This window comes from Caloenas nicobarica, chromosome 17 (assembly GCF_036013445.1).
Source record: "Caloenas nicobarica isolate bCalNic1 chromosome 17, bCalNic1.hap1, whole genome shotgun sequence".
Taxonomy (NCBI): Eukaryota; Metazoa; Chordata; class Aves; order Columbiformes; family Columbidae; genus Caloenas; species Caloenas nicobarica.
This window is the reverse complement of record NC_088261.1, coordinates 5,661,206-5,679,948: the sequence shown is the minus strand read 5'-3', so window position 1 is coordinate 5,679,948 and position 18,743 is coordinate 5,661,206. Positions and strand designations below refer to the sequence as shown.

Genomic DNA, 18,743 nt, shown 5'->3' with positions numbered 1-18,743 from the left:
CACTTGTCTAAGCCGGGTGGGAAGAGGAAAAGGCCGCACCACCCACTGTCACCTTCTCATGTGTTAGCCCAGGACTCCGACCACAAGATGGAGGAAGAAAAATCCTCCAGCCGCTGCTTGTGTTAACTGGGAACTGCCAGTCTGATGTGACTGCATCATCTTGGAATTGCACAGCTGCTTGATAGCACATCGGTTTGCTCAGGTAATGGCCAACCAGAGAGATCCTCTTGGAGCAGAGGGAAAATAGTTCTCAGAACCCCTTGAATCTGAATATAGAGTTTGTTTTTAAGAGTACGACAGGAGGCCCTTGAGGAACTGAGCCCCACTGCATGCAGAATAGCATGGAGTCAGACATTGTGCTCCTCATCATTGCATATTTCAACCAGCAGCAGGGTTCAAACGCTCAAGCAGGAGATGTATGGCACCCACCGATCCATGGGTGCTCCCAAACTCCTGCAACTCCAGCTGGCGAGCGGGCAGAATCCTGCCAAAACCAGCTCTTGCCTGCCCACCCTGCAGACTCAACTCCAAAGTCCACTAAAGCCAGGTACTTCTAGAGAGAGAAGTTTATTTAGACACCACATCACATACATTCAACACAACAACCACCAAACGGATTAACCCAAATTAGCTCATTCCGCTTTATTGTTCATTCTTTCATTTTGTGCGAACTTAATTTGCTGCTGTAAGTTTTATCACATCTGTAGCGGCTATGGCAGGCGTCAAGCCACAAGGAGGACAATAGCGTGAATATGTGAACTAACAAGGTATCAGACTTTATTACTGAAGCTTTTTTTCATTCACAGGTCAGTTCTTGTAAGATGGTGATGGTCTTCAGCAACCTTGTTCTGAAGGCTTAGGCTAAACCTGTAAGGTAAAAGTTATCACAGTTAATCCCTGCACAGCAGGCAGTCCAGTTCTCCTTTGCTGTAAGGCCAAACAGAAGAGCAACTTGCTTTAACTGACTTCGGTGGTGTGCTCTGTAGCAATCCCCATTCTTTACCAGATGGATTGAAAAAAACAGGACATTCCCACAATAATTTTATTAATTAGCTCATTTAGTAGCCATCTGGTAGCATTGTTGACTTACCATTAGCAAACCTGCACTGCTTCAGTACTTCACTGAAGCCCTCGCACAGCTTGAGGTCAGTCTGGTTCTGCGCGCACTCCAGGAATTGTTTCATTTCATACTGGCAAGGAGCAAACTGTGCCTGCTGCTGCTGCTGGTAGGCAGGCTGAGCTGCCTGGGGCTCCTGAAATGGCAAAAACCTCCTTAAGTCCCTTTACACAGCCAAACCACCCCAGTACTGCTTGCTGTGTATTTCTTCTCTGTTTTAGTCAAAATGCTGGGTTACTTTTTAAATGGAAAATAAATAACAGGCTGAAGTACAAAGTTTCCAGCAGCAGCATGACACACGCTGAACAGTTCTGCAAGTTATAAACACTTGAGTAACTTTGGGTACACTTGGGTAACTCTAGATATCATCTGGACAAGGTAACAGCATTATCTTAATGTTTGAGCAGCACAGGAAGATCTTGCAATAGACCTGGAGCAAAGCCCTGTCTCAATTGGAGGGCTACTAAAGTAGAAGACAACACTACTACCCTACAACATGCACTCATGCATCCCTTTGAACTGCTTTTGAGATACTTCATAGTGATTGTGGTAGTCGCCTTGGAGATTTAATCTCTACAGCTATCCCAGTTTTCCAGCTGTGACTCGTGTGGTTTTTAAGTCTATAGCAATTACTTCAGGTTATATAGAGCTAATGTCACAAGTTAACTGTGCCTCATCTGCTGGTGTCCAGTTATGTTCTCTCTTACCTGATAAGTAATATCAGGCCTTGCAGGCTCAGAGCTGCTTCCTCCACCAAATCCTCCTGTAAGCGCATGACCTATGGTATGGCCTACAGCAGAGCCTACAGCGACTCCGGCAGCGGTTGTCGCCATCTGTGCCATCAGGCCAGGCTGCTTCGGTGCAGGAGCAGCCACGGCAGAAGGTGGTGCCGCCGCTGGGACAGGCGCCCGAGCAGCAGGTGCCGGCGATGCAGCTCTCATCGGTGGTGCCCGACTGCAAGGACATAAAGAGAAACCTCGTATTATCAAATTCAAACCGGCAGAGGCCGCCTGGTTGCAGGGAACGAGCATCTGCTGTCCCTCCTTGTTACACCCTGCACGTTGATGGCAAGAACTCAATATTGTGGTTTATGAACAGGGTGAGATTCACGGGCTTCTTTTTGGCTGTTTTAAGGGCCAGCCGCACCCCCACGCCCCAAAGGACGGCGTTATTTTGCGGGACATGAGATATAACCCAAAAGGGGCTGATTAAATAAGGCCTTAACGCTCAGGCACTGGATGGCCGGGCCCTGCCGCCCAGCGAGGGCTAAGCAGATCCACTCCCACCCCCGCCAAGCGCCTACCCCGAGCTCAAAGCAGCCGGGCTCCCTCCCCACCGCGGTGCGTCACCCAACCCCGCAATGGCAGAAAGGCCTTTGCCGCCTGCGGCCTACCCGGGGGCGGGGAAGGAGAGGGAGAAAAAGTGTTTAAGCCGCCCTCACCTGGCGGGGGGCGCCACGCGGGACGTGCGGCTCCGGCCGCCCCTCGGCATCGCGACGAGAGAGGTTCGCTGAGCTGAGGAAAAGAAGAAAAAAAAAAGAGACAGAACTCGGCCCTGGCGCCGCCGCCGCCGCCTCTGAAGGTCACCCGACCCGCGCCGCGCGCTGCGTCACTGCCGGCGCACGGTGGGGCGGGGCTTCCGTCGGCCACGCCCCTCCGTCGGCCACGCCCTCCACATGCCACGCCCCCTCCACCGCGGGGCGGGAAAGGGCGGCGGGCGGGAAAGGGCGGCGGGCGGGAAAGGGCGGCGGGCGGGGGCGATGGCGGCGGCTCCCGCTGTGAAAATAAACCGATAAACCGCGTTTAAACGCGCGGCTGCTCCGCGGGAGTCGCGCTCTCTGGAGAAGGCCAGAGGCGGCACGCGAGACGCCGCGGGGGAGCCTCCGAAAAGCCCCTCACAGAATCGCTGCGTTTCGCCCCAAAAGCTGCGGTTTGCCGAAAACGAGCCAGGGCACCTCCTGCCGCCTTCAACCCCGTGCACACGGCCATCTGCATGGGCTGGCATGTAATCTTTTGTCTTTTTAAATGTTAATTAATTTATCAGCTTACTGTTTGTTACTCAACAACTTGACCATAGAATATATCATGACAGCCCCAGGATCACCAGCTGCTCTGTAAGGCCGAACCCTGTCCCAGCTGTACCTGGGGTTCTACACACACAGAGGAAGGTGGCTGCTTTTTTTCCTTTGTTTTTAAGAAAAAAAAAAAAAAAAAGGAAAAAAAATCTGGGAAGTTTGGAGACAGATGGTGAAAGACAGCTTTAGAATACTGGTATTGCGTAGTCGAGGGGAACACGATAAAAATAGCAAATGGAAGAGAATAAATAAAAGTATAAAAGTCAGGGCTTCTGCTGTGTGATCATGAGACCAGATCCAGAGCTGTTATGATAAAGTGAGCACCACCGCAGTTACTTTGTTAAATGGAGGGAGTTCTTTAGATAAAACATGAATGATTTGGGGAATCTGCTGTGAGTTATGAACCTCAGCAGAGCTTCAGAAAATAATGAACCGTTTAATAAGGAGAAGGGCACACGTTATGTCATGTAACTTGGAATATAATTAAAATACAGTTCTAAGAGTTTACTCCCCAAGTCCGCATATACCAAAGGCAGAGCCGTTCTGAAACTGGATCCCTGCTTACTCAGTCGTTAATAATTTAGCACACGATTTGTTCGGTGGTTTAGCTTGATTTTAAACCCTGCAGTGCTGCCTCCTGGCCGCCAGGCGGCGCCACAACCGCGCGCCGCGCCACGCCCCCCGCCCCGGGCCCCGGCCTGACGTGACGTCGTCGCGGAGCGCCACGTCCGGCGGGGCGGGAGGGGCGGTGTCCCCGCCCGGCGAACCAATGGGGTGCGTGCGCGCATGCGCGGCCGGCCGGCGCCGGGCGCGCGTCGCGGGCTGAGGCGGAGGGAGGGGGTAAGATGGCGGCGCCCGTCCTGCTGCGAGTGTCGGTGCCGCGCTGGGAGCGGGTGGCCCGCTCCGCCGTGTGCGCGGCCGGCATCCTGCTCTCCCTCTACGCCTGCCACCTGGAGCGGGAGAAGGGCCGCGACCTCCACTACCAGGCCCTGTGCGACCTCAGCGAGCGGGTCCGCTGCTCCGCCGCCATCACCTCCAGGTGAGGCGGGGATGGGACCCGGCGCCGCCGCCGCCTCAGGGAGAAGCGGCTGGGGGGTGTGGGGGGCGGTGGGGCCCGGAGCGCTGCCTCCGGGGTTAAGGCGGAGGCTGCTGGGGGTCCGGCCGGCTCTGTGTGGGGGGCGGCGGCCGCGGGCCGGGGCTCGTCCCGGGGAGGGCTCGCTGAGGCCTGTGCTGGGGCCCACGGGGCGGGCAGGCCGGGGAGAGGGTGTCGGGGCTCCCGGTTTAGGCAGCCCCTTGGGTGGAGGGCTGCTGTGGGAACGGGTTTATTTGGGGGTCACTACGGGCCGGAGGGTGAGACACCCGCGATTCCTGTGTTGTAATCGGTGGCAGTTAGCTGGAGTGACAGGCGTTTTAGCGGCGGATGCACGTTAGAGTGAAAATGCTGCGGGTGTGCCTAGTGGTTGAGGCCAACATAAACACGGGCAATTGTGGATTATTTGATTTGGGTTGTTTTAATTGGAGTATCTGAATTGCATTTTCATTATAATGGTCCCTGGCAGCACAGAAGATTGCCTTTGTGATACAGAGGACGTCCTTAATTCAAGAGATATCAGCATGCCCCAGCAGCAAAAGCCCAGTCCAAATCTTGATTTATTTTCCAGGTTTCCTGTCAGTAATTACTTGAGCTGTTGTTTTCTAATGGCCAGTGGTTCCTATTTCTTTTAGGAGAGTTGCTGTATAAATTTTCATATGCTGCTAGCTTATCGTTAAGTAACTAGTTAATTGAATGACAATAATGAAAAGACTTAGTCTGCTGGATAGTCACAAGTGCTACCAGTATAAACATGCTACAGGAAATGCTTTTGGGCATAATTTGGACAAGAAACTCCTCTAAAAGCCTGTTCTCAAGTATTTCAACTAAAGAAATAAGATGATTTGTCAGCAATCTCAAAACTGTTCTGCGTGTGCGTGAATCTATATATAGATATATAAAGATATATGTAAAGGTATTCACCAGTAATGAGCTGGTGGAAGGGGAAGGGTTGGATTCTTCAGGAAATGTATATCTTAAGTGCTTCCTCTTTTTTTAATGATAACTTTGTTGTTATTGTATTAGTGCCTTCAGCTGAATGAGTACTTGAGTTTGGTTTGGTTTTGTTTTTCTTGTAGCGTAACCTGCGTAAAAGCTGTCACAGTTTTTATAAAGGTTCTTGCTGTATTATCATAATGAGCCAATGGGGGAGAATATGTCTATATTCTGTCAGGGTGGAAGCTGGTTAAATTGTTTGGTAAAACATATAGGGAACTTCTATTCTTAAAACCACTTCTGTGGTGACGGAGATGGGTTTATGTAATGTTACAAAAAGATGTGTATCTGTGGATGTCTGAAAGGAGGCTCTTGTGACTGAATGAGTGATTTAACTCTGCTTTTCTGCCTGTCATCAGATAATCTGTAGTTTGTGAAGCCGATTGTTCACCTCTGTTTGAGAAAGTGTCCTGAATTGAGAAGTTTCAAGAGGAATTCAATAAGCTTGACAGAAAGCTTAAATAAACTTAAAAATTAAAACAATGCGTAGGCTACTGCGATTAAACCACAAATTGTCAGTAGTCTAAATTTTACTACAGCTATAGAGGTAAAAAGAGAATAACAGGAATTTAAGCACCTAAGTAGCCTCTATAGTCTGCTTTTGTATAGAATTGGTCCTTCATTAGCTTTTTATTGTTTTTGCAAATGCTGATATTGAGACAGGGAATTCGAAGTAATAGTTTTAATGCATGTTTACTAAACTCGCTGAAGAAGTAAAATAATTCCAATTATACTTTGGGTATTTCTAATTATGAAGTAATGCTTGGTAATTATAGTGTTCATTAGCAAAGTTGCAGCGGAAACGTTGAGTATGCCATGGTGCGACCTGTAAATACTTTACTGTAGGAATTCTCTATGTGAATGGTTAGGGATAAAACGAACTAAAATCTCACTAGCAGTTGCTAGGAGAATTGTGCTTAAAGACTGAAATATTGCAAATGTCAGGATAGCTCAGGGTAATGACAGCAGGTGGTGAAAGGAGTTTGTGGAAAAGGGGCATGCAAGTTCTGTTCAGTCAAACCATATTTGGAGAAGAATGTGCTTTCAATGCTGTACAGGGCCTGGAAAAAAGAGGAGCATTGCTTTAAAAGTAAGACCAGAGGGCAAGCTGTTAAACTTTGGAGTAGGGATAACATTGAGAGAAATTAAACTTATTCTCCATGTTGCCACAGCTTCTCATCCATCAGTCATTCTCCCTCCAATTGAATATTCCTTGTTACTGCTACGTGACCAAAGTTTCTCCGAAACTTGATTTCTTAAAGGAACTTCTAACTACAATTTAGATTTTGCTGGGACAGTAGAGTTTCAGATATTGTGTCCCACTCTTGTCACATGTAATGCAGATTTCACTTCTCTAAGTTTCTTTTCTCATTAAGCTATTACACTAGCAATCACAAATTATTTGATTAGCTGATTAGCAGAGTTAACTCTACAGAGTTAAATCGGTGACAAACTTGTACTTTGTGGCTTTTTCTGGCTTCTAGAGTGTTCATTTGCTTGTGAGACTTTTATTTAAGCTAGATTTGCTGATGAAACTTGGAATGTAACAATCTTCACATTTTGACTGGTGACTCCAGCAGTGGACTGAGTTTAAAAAGCACATCATGGTGTTGGATTAATTTTAAATGTAGAGAATTATTAGAATAAATTAGTGTATTCCTCCCTGAGCTGAGTTACTTTGTAACTGAGTTCTAGTCTTTGGGGAGGACTTTTTTCCCTAATAAGCTGTTAGTATTTCCAAGTCTTGCTTTTAAGCCAAATCTGGTGTTGGCACAACAATGAGAACAGAAATGTTGTAAAAATTACCAGCATGCAGAGGGAGGAGCATGGAAAATCTTAAATCAGAGACTGACTCATCCAGAAGATTATGTCGGAGAGATACCTTTTTAGTATCCTTTATTCAAAATTGTTAGTGACTGGTGTAAGGTGAGAAATGGTAAAAGTGGTTTTATGTGGGTTGTGGAAAAGCTTGTCTGGGCCCTTCTTGTAAACCAGTGCACACAAATGAGGCCCGTGTGCATTTTTTTTTTTTCAATTTTAATGGTTTTGCAAGGCTTGGCTCTTTTCTAGTCAGCAATATCTTTAATCTTAGCCGAGTAGTTTTTGTGAGGCATCTTCAGTTCTGTATAGAAAAAGATAGAAGTTTGGTTAAAGTGCGGAAGGGCAGCATGTAGAGCAGCTGGTAGTCATTCAACAGGAACATATTTGTGGTTCTTAAGCTACCAAAAGAGTTTACATGAAAATGTTGCTTCCTGAGACTTGGCTGTAATCTGTTCTGTAATTTTAAATTGGTTGGTGTTCATTTCCGATGTTTGCAAATTGTTAGATAGCAGGTGTAATGGTGCTTTTTTCGGTTATTCTGTAGCAAGGATTCATTGTTTTTTGTCTGAGGGAAGGTTCGAAGCTCTCTTTTAGTTTTGTGTCAAAATATAACAAAGGATACAGGTTACTAAAGTTTTATAGAAACAGACTCGGTGCTTAAAGAGGATGAAAGGGACTCAAAGTAGTATCTGTGCTGAAGGGAAAAAACCCTCCCTTGCGAGCTAAGGTTCTGTGCCGGCTGGGCAGCACGTGGGCAAATAGGACTGGAACAGAGCAGATAGATAATGGACTTGACTGGGGAGACTGGAGGGGCGAGCCCAGAGGGGTCTGGTTACTGTGTGCTGGGGAAGGAAGGGGTTTCAGGAATATTTGTAGAAAACCAGCTTCACTAGTTCTTAAAGCAAGTTGTTCCCAAAACAGCAGAAGCTGGTAGTTGAAGTGATTTTTTTTGTCTCATCTTTTTAATGGAAAATTGATGACTTCAGACTGGTAGAATACAGGATGGCTGAGGCACATCTTTTTATAAAATACAGCAGTGTCCTAACTACATGAGGTTTTTTTTCAACCTTGCAGCAATCTGATCCTGAACATGTGTATTTTTTGCTTTTCATAAATGTATAATTTCTAGCTTGTCTGGAGTTTGCAATAGGGCTGAAAAATCTTTTGCCTGATGCAAAATAAATTTCACAAAGTGCCTGTAGTTGAAATTCAGACTTCATTTATGACAGCTTAATAGAAGAGATTATGTGGAAGGAATACAATGCTGTTGGCTTGTAGCTTGAATAACCAGCGCTTCTGTAAAGACTGCTATAAAAGAATTAACCATTGTCTGCTTGAGGTTTTGCTGATCTAGACACTGAGATTTTTTCAGACTATTTCTGAGATAGAGCTGGAGGATATATAGAACAAAATGCCGTTTGTTTATGGTAAATACTGCTAATAGATTTAAACATGAAATTAAGTGAATAAAAAATTTTGGGCACTCTTGGCAAGCTTACAAATGAGAATTCTTAATCTCCTGTCTTTCTTGTGGCTTCTAATTGAAGGCTTTTACTTAATTTATTAAAACTGTTAGAGTGGCCTAAACGACCTTGTAACCATGAACCATGTTTAATCCAAAATCCTCTAGTGAAGCTGTACAAAAGCTGCAACCAAAGTTTCTTAATATTACTGAGTATTAAAGTGCTCCAGATCCTTTGACCTTTATATAAGCAGGAGATGTGTGCGCACAGGCCAGCTGTTCTCCCCTTCCGAGAACTTCCATTCTGTACCACAACTTATCTCAGAAGTCAGATGGTGCTTAAGGAAATGTGCATATCACTTATCAAGTGTTACCTCTTTTTTAGAAAATAATATTTATTGTTTCCTCAGGGTTACCACAAAGTGGTAAGTGGTGCTTGCTGTCGATAACACAATAATGCTTATAGAATGAAAAATAATTGTGAAATTAGGGGCTTTAAGTAATCTACTACTACTCAGATAACAAAACTCGAGTTCTTTACTTACACGTCTCTGAAAATATAGTATTTTTCTATTATTGTTTGCCCTTTTCATTGCAGCCAACCTAAAAATTGAGAGAAAGAAATGTGTTGGAAAACCTGCTGAAATGCAGGGTGTTCTCAGATTTTGAATCATATGTGCCATTTAATAACCTGGTGTCCGCAAGGATTTGCTGGCATTTTCAATCAGGCATTTGGGAGACTGGAACATGCACTGGGAAGTATGAGGTGTGTGTTTTGTTCAAGGCACCTGCTACTCCCTCATGTCAGAGATGTGATACTGTAGCCAGCTGGACTTGACCTCATGTAGTATGGTTATTTTCAGGTTAAAATGTATATACAATAGCTAGTTCTTTTCCTGACATGAGAACTAAGGATTGCCAAGTGAAACGGAGGTGGTGTCGTTCTGGAATTCATCACTGGTGGATATTGTGGAGGTCGAATGTATGTGCTCAGAAAACATCTGGGTACAGTCAGGAAGGCTGCAAGGTGTGCTACTGAGCATGGTGATCAGGTGAGACTCCTGTTTAGAAGTTTCTTAAGCTCAGTCTTAACGTAGTGATGATTGAGGTCAAGGGGGGCATCTTGGGGAATGAGCTCTTTGTTAAACCCCTTAAAAACATCTGCAGGGAATTGTCAGAATTAGGGTGCTTGGCTAGAAAAAACAGTATAGCAATTCTTACAGAGAGTGGGTAAGATGATAATCTGATTCCTGACAATATACTTTTTATTTGTTTGTTTGGCAGGCTTGGAATTCTGTTGCTTTTTGAGCTAATCCTGATAACTCTTACAGCTTTTAACTTGTTAGGGAGGTTTTTTACTTGTCCTTTAGAATGACTGAGATGCCAGTGTACTGCAGCAGGTTCTCTTGGTTGCCTTTCTGCCAGTGGTATTGTCTCTGCTAAATTATGTTAAAATGTTTAGAGTTGAAGCGTACTCCCATAAAACGCTGTTCTGGAACACAGAGGATATTCATGATTGTGCAAAAGAGGTAATGATTTAACATTACAAGATTCTTATTGGAGATAATGTCACTTGTGGATCAAAATTACCTCAGTTGTTCTTGTCTTTCTGTTAAGAAGTGTCAAGTTCGTGCAAATACAGCTTTAAACTTCTAAAAGTGCAGCACTTCTGAACTTTGTTAAATATCACAAACCAAAAGGGACACTGTTTAGAGGGTGGAAATGATTTTCTAGACCTCCTTTTGATAAAAGGAAATGCACCTTGGACTAAAGGTCACTGTAGTGTTCAATTTTAGGTGTTGGAAAATATACGAACAGATCAAAACACTTTGAGTTTCTTGAATCACTAATGTGAAAACTTTTTTCAAGACCCTTCAAAGTCGTACCTGCAAATGAGAAGCGACTCGGGCGGAACAGAGAGGGAATTCGAGTGACTTAAAACATGAAGGAAGATGTCTTTATTTTAAAACTTCCTTGAATTAGTTGAGATTGCCTTTTGTTTTCACTAGGAGTGAAGCTGGGGTGTGGCGGAGCTGGGCTTGCCAGGGTGTTTGTCAGCGGGCTCTGAATCACGCAGGGCGACTCCGGCCTGATTTTCACAACACTTGCCTGCTGCAGGAACCGGAGTCACAGGGCAGTCCCAGAACAAAGCTGGTGTTGGACAAGACTTTTCTCTTGCTGTGCAAGCAATTCTTTAATTAGTTCATTTTACTTAGTATTCTGTATCTAAAAAAATGATCCGAGTTAACAATAGTCCATGTAAATTATCTGCTTTATAAGAAAGGCAAGTTCCGTGAAGAAATTCTGAGCAGTTTATAGTCCCTTTTAGTGATGTTTAATTCTTGGAGTTTATTCTGTTAGGACTGCAGTCTTTCTTCTTGCTAGTTGTTTGCCAAATGCTTTTGATTTTCAAAGTTATCATTAACTCAGGTGTGATCAGGAAGATTATGATACTCAGTCTTCTTCCTTCCTCCAATTGCCTGCAAAAGTACTTGGTTCACGGGGCATTTTGGTGGGTTTTGTGAACTCCTTGATAGAATTAGGAGATGATTTACCCTCTTCAGTAGAGAAATTAGATGGAGATAGAAATATACAAAGTCTAAATATTTTGCTTTTCAGTTTGCAGAAAACTTCCTCGCACTTCAAACCTTTTAAGGCTGGAAAAAGTGCTGCTGCTTAAACCCCAGGATTCTTAGCTGTCTTGAGGTGTGTGGAATAAGATGTGAGATTAGAGCCGTGCTCCATGGACTGAAATGTGATACTTGATGTCCTTAAAGCTACTACAAGGCCAACAAGATACTTAATGAACGATTGCGTGTGGAAAAAGCTTTTACTGTGCTCTGACCTTCTTGCAGCTCTGGACAGAGATCACTTGGGGACACTGACTGCCGGGAAGGGCTTGAACTTGTTACCTCCTCCATCAGCAACATTTCATTCACTTGCAGAATAACTGTAGGGTCAGACTCTGTAGCCTAAAAAATTTCTGATTTTTTTTAAGCTTGAGTTCACTCTCAAACACAACAGGATCTCATGAGCATCAGAAGTGAGAGCATACAGGTAGGGCAGGGAGAGGGCAGGAATTCAGGATCCTGCAGTTGACAGATGTGCTTTTTAGGAATTGGTACCTAATTTTCTGTGCAGTGTCTGGGGGAGAAGAGCATAAGACTTGGTTATAATAGTTAATTGCAGACAGTTAGTGAGTTTGAATTAAAATTGAAATATATTTTCAAAATATTGCGCAAATGGCTGTGAGATTATGCAGTATTTTGGAGATTGTATTAAGTTGTATTTATCGTGGCACCTTTCTCCTGTGAGGAAACTGCTTGTAACATGGTGGTAGCTTTTCGCTGGTCTCAGGTGTGTGGTGAAGTACATCAGCAATGTTCCTGTGCTGTGCACAGAGCAAACCTGTGCTTGGTTTACTAGAACCATTGCCTCTCGTGCAACAATCTATGAGGAAACCGTATGCTAGGGTATTGTGCTGCAACAGCACTGAGGAATTGCACTTTTTTATGTATGGTTATGTGACAGTTAACCTGGTAACGTAAACGTAGCCTTACATTTATGCAGCGCTTGACTTGATGCTCCAAAGTCACGCTGGCAGATGTCCTAATGTTCTCTTGTAAGTGAATTAAGTTGCAGATTGATGTAGTGTTAACTTCTTTTTGTATTTTCAAGTGACACCAACAAATATGGTCCTTGCTTTGCTTTTACAAATAACGATCTGCCTTAGGGCATCAAATTAATGGTTTCTAGCACAAATATATTTGCAAATTTAGTCTTTTATCCACCTTATTGCAGTAGCAGTTTTGTAGGGCTTGTGCCACTTTCTGCCTTCTCGCTATAAAATTGAAAATTGCTTTGTGGCTCAGGCACTAGTTCAAAATGTCTCACTGTGCCAGGGCTTGAACAAACGAGCTCTGTGAATCTTATGGTACCATCCCCAGCTTGTCTGCTTGTCAGAGTTGGGTTCCTCCTGAGGTGTTAGACTGGTCAGGAGCAGCTGAAGTGCAAACAGACGTTCTGATATTGCTCTGGGGCCAGCGAGGTAAGTACTGGTAACAACATATGAACATTTTTCCTCAGCTGTATAGTGAGCAAGTGTCCAGTTTGCTGCAGCAGAGGGAACTGCTGAAGCAATCCTTGGAAGAAGGAAGCATTTATTTGACAAAAGAGCTTTGAACTACAGACCAAGGAAGCGGACGTGGTATTTGGTGATGTTGCAATTGTGTGAACTTGGTAGTTCCCGCTGTGCCAAATAACTTTCCTCAGCAAGGTGTGGGATAAAGTTGTACCAAGTGCGCTCTCTGTTGCAAACTGCTTGGTTTTCTAAGATATCCTTGAACTTCACATAGGGCTGCAGCTGTCATGTCAGAATATATGTATCTAATTTTTTTCCGACAGTGACGAATTGAAAATACTGATGTAAAGCAGTAGGTACCCAAATACAAGTTAATTAGTTTCACTGTTTTACAGATGGGGTCGAGGATTCGGTCTGTTGGGTTCCATCTTTGGAAAGGACAGTGCAATAAATCAGTCAAACAGTGTTTTTGGACTCGTGTTTTATATACTACAAATGCTACTTGGTAAGTATTAATTCAGTTTGGAGACTAAAATATATAGCAGGTCTGTGGTGATGAAAGAGGAGGGCATTATGCATTGCACAATCTGCAAGAGACCAGACAAATGCATGTGATTTTTCTTTCTTTTTCTTTTTTTAGCACCAGTCTAGTGATACATCTGTCCAAAGGGCTTAAAACCCCAACTGATAACAAGAGCAATTTCATTTTCTCCTGCTATGCTGTTAATGATATAAATGTCGAGAGAGTTGCTGCACTGGTATTTTCACTTAAATAATTTAGCATTGGATTGCACAATAGAAAGGAGAGGAAATAAAAATGGAATTTACAAGTTTTGCAGGAGTAATAGAGATAGCAGGCAAAACAAGTGCATGAAGTGTAATGTATGCCTATTTCTTCATAACTATATGGTCTGCTATAAAGCTATTAATAGGCATTACTTCACCAACCCATAGCTTTCTCATAACTCAGGAACATGGAAGATGGTAAATACTACACATAGTTCTTATCAAAGCAGTGTCGTTCAGAACCTAGAAGCTCCCCTCCAAATAGCAATTTTTCAGCTACCTTGAACTCTCGGTATTTTAAACAGACTTTTGTGTGATACAAACTTGCCGAGTAGCTTCCGGTTTGCATTAGAGCACTTGGGCCTTTTGCTTTGTGTGGAAGGGGGGGCGAGAGCAGCGGGAGTAACTTTCTCTCTCTTGTTGCAGGTATGACAGCAAGTGCAGTAGCAGCCCTAATCCTCATGACATCCTCCATAGTGTCTGTAGTAGGGTCATTGTACTTGGCGTACATTCTGTACTTCGTGCTGAAGGAATTTTGCATTGTCTGCGTCATCACATATTTGCTGAACTTCATTCTCTTTATCATCAACTACAAACGACTAGTTTACTTGAACGAGGCCTGGAAACGGCAACTCCAGCCCAAACAGGAATAACGCCTGTTTGAACTTTTGACTGACAGTCTGAAGACCCAACTTCCATTAAGTTTATTTTGCAGTAATTTTTTATTCTCCATATCAGACACTTTCCCTGAGAATCATAACTGAATTTTTAATTATAAATTTGAAGGGGCCCTAGATAATTTTTTTTGTGCTAATCTTCAACTTTAACGTGGTTATGAAAGAAAGCTCTAATGCAATCAAAGACAAGCTTTAACTTTACTTTGAAGGAGTTTTAGCCACAGCAAAATCTAGACTCTCTCCCTTCCCCCTCCACTTGTGAAGTGGGTAACACTTGCTCTAAAATATCCTGTATATAAATTCAGGTATAACAATATGTGATCATGACATTAAATATTCTAGAATAGCATTACCATATTTAATGTTGCCATGTTTACAGTATGTGTATTTTTTTTTTTTTTTTTAGCTGATGGACTTAGATTTGACTAGGACTTATACTGTAAATAAAATTAGACACATTGGTTTCATCCCTGGAGAATTCACTGTACAATCGGTTTTGTTAGTCTAGGAGCTGTCAGAGTGTTCAGCTAATGGTCGACTGACGCGCTGGAAGGAGTGACCTCTGTAGAGAACACCATGTGGCTGCACTCACTGCTAGTGCTTTTGCAAGAATGATAGTTGGGGTTTGTTCCATTTTTATTTTTTATTTTGTCTCCAGTAATGAAAATGGAATTAAAGCTGAAACCTGAAGTATGTTCATTAAACCACAACTTCATTAATTTCTGTACAGAATGAAAATAGCTTAATGTGGTCAACAGAAAGCTGCCTCTGGGATATTACATGTGGATTGGGGGTTGGTGTATCAAAGAGTGTTCTTTAAAAGGACTTAATTTCCGTGCAGAGCTGATTCATTTTTTTAAACCGCGGTCAGCCAGCCAGTGTTACTAATGTTTGATGTTATATGAATGCTGCAGTATAGAATTGCAATTTGCAGTTGAAACCACTGCCTGAGCGGGATAACCAAGCAGCGCACTGAAGAAGCAGTTCCTTAATTGATCTTTGTCAGGATCTTTGGTTTGCGCTATATTGGGAAATGAACTTTAGGCCTGACACACATAAGATCTCTTGGAAGGGCAACCTGTTTAGTGGGATAAGTAAGTAAATGTGCTCTTGAAAATGAAATGTGATATAGTGCTATCATTGCTCTTTCTAATAACTAATTGGAAAAAAAAAATTAAACTGCAGGTTTAAACAAAGGAACAAAATTGTAGATGTTGATTCTGCACTCAGTATTCTAAGGCTGAATGTTAAAAGTGCCTTCTGTCTTAAAATCTTAAACCAAATAGTTTGTGTTGAACTTGGCAGGCAGAAGTGTCCTTGCTTTAAAAACGAACAAACAAACAAAATTCCCAGCAAACTTGCTGGGCATAGAAGAGTATTAAGAGATCTATTTTAGTTTTTAGACTGAGAAGTGGTAGCAATATTGTTTCCGTTACCTTAAATCAATGTGATAGAAGGTTGATGATGTGATTTGGAAAAGTAAAATACTTGTGTTTCAGACTCTGTGACACCAAAATGTATAGGCTCAGCTACTTTCTGTAATTGGTGCTGTGCTGCTTTTTGCCCTTGTCAGTTTCAAAACATGAAGAATTCCAACTGCGTACCCATTTAGTTAAAGAATTAGTTAAACTAATTTTAGGATTATTTTCTTAAACATGAATGTCAGAGAGACACTGATGTTGTATGGCTAAGTGGATTATAAACACTAAGTTGCTGAGGATAAACTTAACTGTGAAACATGCAGTGTTCCATAGAGAAAATAGATTTTTTAGATTAAATTCACAAAATAGTATTTAAATTACTACTGAAGTAATTTTCTGGTTTGTATCAAGGATGTAGGTGGAAACTGCTTTTATGTATAGAGTTCTGTGGTATGAGTAACATCTGTTGCATGTAACACTAAATTACTTGTCCCTCTTGTCTAACAGTTCTAGACAACAATTCATTAAATGCGTTTTGTATTGACCAGAGTATAGTTAAAGCTTGTCTTGATGTTTAGTTCTGTCTCTCAAATGCCTTGAACTTTGATATGAGGGGAGTGAACGATGTTCAACTGGTCCCTCAAGGTTTTACTTTGTTCCCTGACAAGCCTTGAGGCAATATCACTATTTAATATGTTGTATAGATTTATTTCGATGCATTCCTGTGATCTACGCTAAGGCATCTTTTCATCCAAGGAAGAGGTGAACACGTGCTGCCTGAAATGCTTAGTCGCAGTGCTAATATCTCAGAACAAGCAGCAATGGAGACAAGTATAATCAATGATGACTTGGTCCAATTTCTGGGTGTAGTACACGCCAAAAAAAAAAGAAAAAAGGAAAAAAATCCCCATCAGCTGAAAGTGTAGGTGTTGACTAACTTCACTGTGTCTTGTGCTTGTCTGTGTGGGCATAGTCTGTTAATTGAGTTTGTTTAGTAAAATTGTTTAGGGCCAGATTTTTGGCAGTCATGTCTGCAGTCCTTGTTTGTGTGCACGTAGGGATCAAATGGAAATGGAGTTTGGTCTCTGGAAGAATTTGCAGCTACACTTTGTGCACGATCTTGCAAATCTGATCCTTAATTGTGAACTCTCTTGTCTTGTGTGCGCTTTTCTTGCAGTTACTTTTTACTGGAAGTGATTTGCTAGAAATGGCCCTGTCTCTTCTGCTCTCTCTCGTGTGCTTCAGAAATGCAGTTGGCCTGAATAAAGGGCAAAATAATATTAGCAGTAGAAATTTGGACCTTTTTGCTTCCAGTTCTTTGACTATTTCCTCGTTGTTCCCAATGATAGAAATAGCATATTTCTTCCAGTAAAATGGCTCAGGTTACAATTAGTAATTTGATGGAAATCTGACGAGTGCTTCATGCAACTGCCCCCAACCGAAACAAATGTCGTGGCAAATGTGTGACTGATATTGAGCCTTACAAATCCGAAGGCAAATTCTGAGAGGTCTTGAGGATACAAGAATGTGGGTTAAAAAAGCTAGTAAATAATAACTGGTCTGGCAGAGGGATGGGAGGGAGTATCATCACACACATTCTATTTGTGGTTTCCACACTTCTGAGAATGGAGGAGAAACAATTAATAATCTACCAACCGTGGTTCTGAATTTGGGCTTCCTCCCCAGCTCTGGCTCTCGGAAGTTCTGCAGGGAGGGGCTGATTGGAAAGGCCAAAGAACCTCATCCCAAAACCTCCTTAGGAATTAAACATTCCTGAAATCCTCTTACTGTAAGGTACTTGTTACTCTTAAGGCCAACGAAGCATTCGAGTCTCGTTTAGGAAACGAATGTTCCTGTAACTTTCTTACCATAAAGCGTTTGCGACGCCAAGGCTGATGAAACATTCCCTACCACCTTTGATCTTTGAAGTGACAATGAACCTCTCTGTTGGGAGGTTTCTGCGTACTGTAGCACGTCTTTGTCTTCTGCTGTACAGAGTCTTGTGATTGTTCAAAAAGGTCGGTGAGGTGCTTCAGGCAGCACTCGATTCTCTGAATTTCTATGGGCTAAATTCGAAGGGATATCTAAATAGCTGGGGTTCTGCCGATGTTGTTTGAAAAAACTGGTCCAGAAAAGATGAAGTATTCTGTTACCATAAAACTGTATTAAGCATGGCCTAAATATTAGGTGTTTGTTCTGTATAGTATGTTCCATCGACTATTTATTACTAGTGCTTTAAACTCCAAGTTAAACATCCATTTAAATGGAGTCATTGGGCAGATGTTCCTTTTATCAATATAGGTTGAGAGATTCTCTATTGGAGGTTTAGGATACAATTTTGCTAACAGGTAAAACATTGTAAATATGTACGAATTCTATTTGTTGCACATAACTTTTTGGTATAAAAAATAAATGTAGAAATTACCTGTGGACGTCTTGCTGCAATCATTCTTATGCTGCATTCATGCAGTCCAGACATATGAGCTTGAATGAACCCAGAGGCCTTTTTGGACTCAGTCTGAGCCTTAGAAACTGTTTTTAAAGTCAGTACTGTAATTCTGTTTCTAGAAATGTACTAAGTTGTGATGGTTTTGGTTTTTTTTTCAAAGACATTGTGTGTTAGCAGTGGGTTAAAGCACTTGAGTCCCCAGAAATACCAGCTTATAGAATTTCTGCAGCTTCATCGTGTCTTGCGGAATGTCGTGTGCGCATGGGTGCGTAATGGTTGAGCAGCGTTGACTTGACGCTTTAACTGTTTACAGTTCTTTAAGCAACATGCAAAAGAAAATAATGTTAAGTGTGTTATTTTTATCCCTTCCTGCTTTCCTTGGTTCCGTAGATCTGCTTTAACTCCACTCTGACAAGATCACAACCTACCTGGAAACTGCTGTGATGTTTTCCTGGATCTGGGGGGAGGGAGCTGTGGGGAGGGGGATGGGTTTACAATTGCACTGGGCTGTTGAGAACAAGCAGGAGCAACGACTCTGAAATGTGTGCTTGCCATACGCGTGGCTATTAAACTTTGCTTCTGTTTTGTTGGACTGAATTATTCTTTTCTGCAACTGCAAGCCCTGGGTGTTATCAGGGGGATCGGAGCCCTAGTTTGTAATGCGTTAACAATGTCAAATATTTATCTGTATTTTGATGGGGCAGCTCTTGGTATGTCATGTCTGTTGAAATGGGGAAGAAAATGCTTTTAAAAAAAATATGTCTAGAGA

General features: G+C 42.7%; 2 protein-coding genes across 2 annotated transcripts; one reads left to right on the top strand and one right to left on the bottom strand.

Annotated features, from left to right (window-relative positions):
• Positions 1-551: 551 nt before the first annotated feature.
• Positions 552-2,763, bottom strand: CHCHD2 (coiled-coil-helix-coiled-coil-helix domain containing 2). Its single transcript, XM_065647110.1, has 4 exons — positions 2,559-2,763; positions 1,825-2,071; positions 1,091-1,253; positions 552-867 (listed from the first exon to the last, which is right to left on the bottom strand). Exons 1-4 carry the CDS (start codon positions 2,606-2,608, stop codon positions 857-859), a joined length of 471 nt encoding a protein of 156 aa, XP_065503182.1. The 5' UTR covers positions 2,609-2,763; the 3' UTR covers positions 552-856.
• A 1,239-nt stretch (positions 2,764-4,002) lies between these two features.
• VKORC1L1 (vitamin K epoxide reductase complex subunit 1 like 1) lies at positions 4,003-18,421 on the top strand. The gene is made up of 3 exons (XM_065647068.1): positions 4,003-4,230; positions 13,037-13,146; positions 13,854-18,421. The coding sequence occupies exons 1-3, from the start codon at positions 4,037-4,039 to the stop codon at positions 14,078-14,080; spliced, it is 531 nt and encodes a 176-aa protein (XP_065503140.1). The 5' UTR covers positions 4,003-4,036; the 3' UTR covers positions 14,081-18,421.
• The last annotated feature ends 322 nt before the right edge of the window (positions 18,422-18,743 follow it).

Coding starts and splice junctions, on each gene's coding strand:
- VKORC1L1 (XM_065647068.1), top strand. CDS start 4,037: ATGGCGGCGCCCGTCCTGCTGCGAGTGTCGGTGCCGCGCTGGGAGCGG. Junction 4,231..13,036: donor TCCGCCGCCATCACCTCCAG/GTGAGGCGGGGA, acceptor ACTGTTTTACAG/ATGGGGTCGAGGATTCGGTC. Junction 13,147..13,853: donor TATACTACAAATGCTACTTG/GTAAGTATTAAT, acceptor CTCTTGTTGCAG/GTATGACAGCAAGTGCAGTA.
- CHCHD2 (XM_065647110.1), bottom strand. CDS start 2,608: ATGCCGAGGGGCGGCCGGAGCCGCACGTCCCGCGTGGCGCCCCCCGCC. Junction 2,072..2,558: donor CGCGTGGCGCCCCCCGCCAG/GTGAGGGCGGCT, acceptor ATGTCCTTGCAG/TCGGGCACCACCGATGAGAG. Junction 1,254..1,824: donor GGCCTGATATTACTTATCAG/GTAAGAGAGAAC, acceptor TTGCCATTTCAG/GAGCCCCAGGCAGCTCAGCC.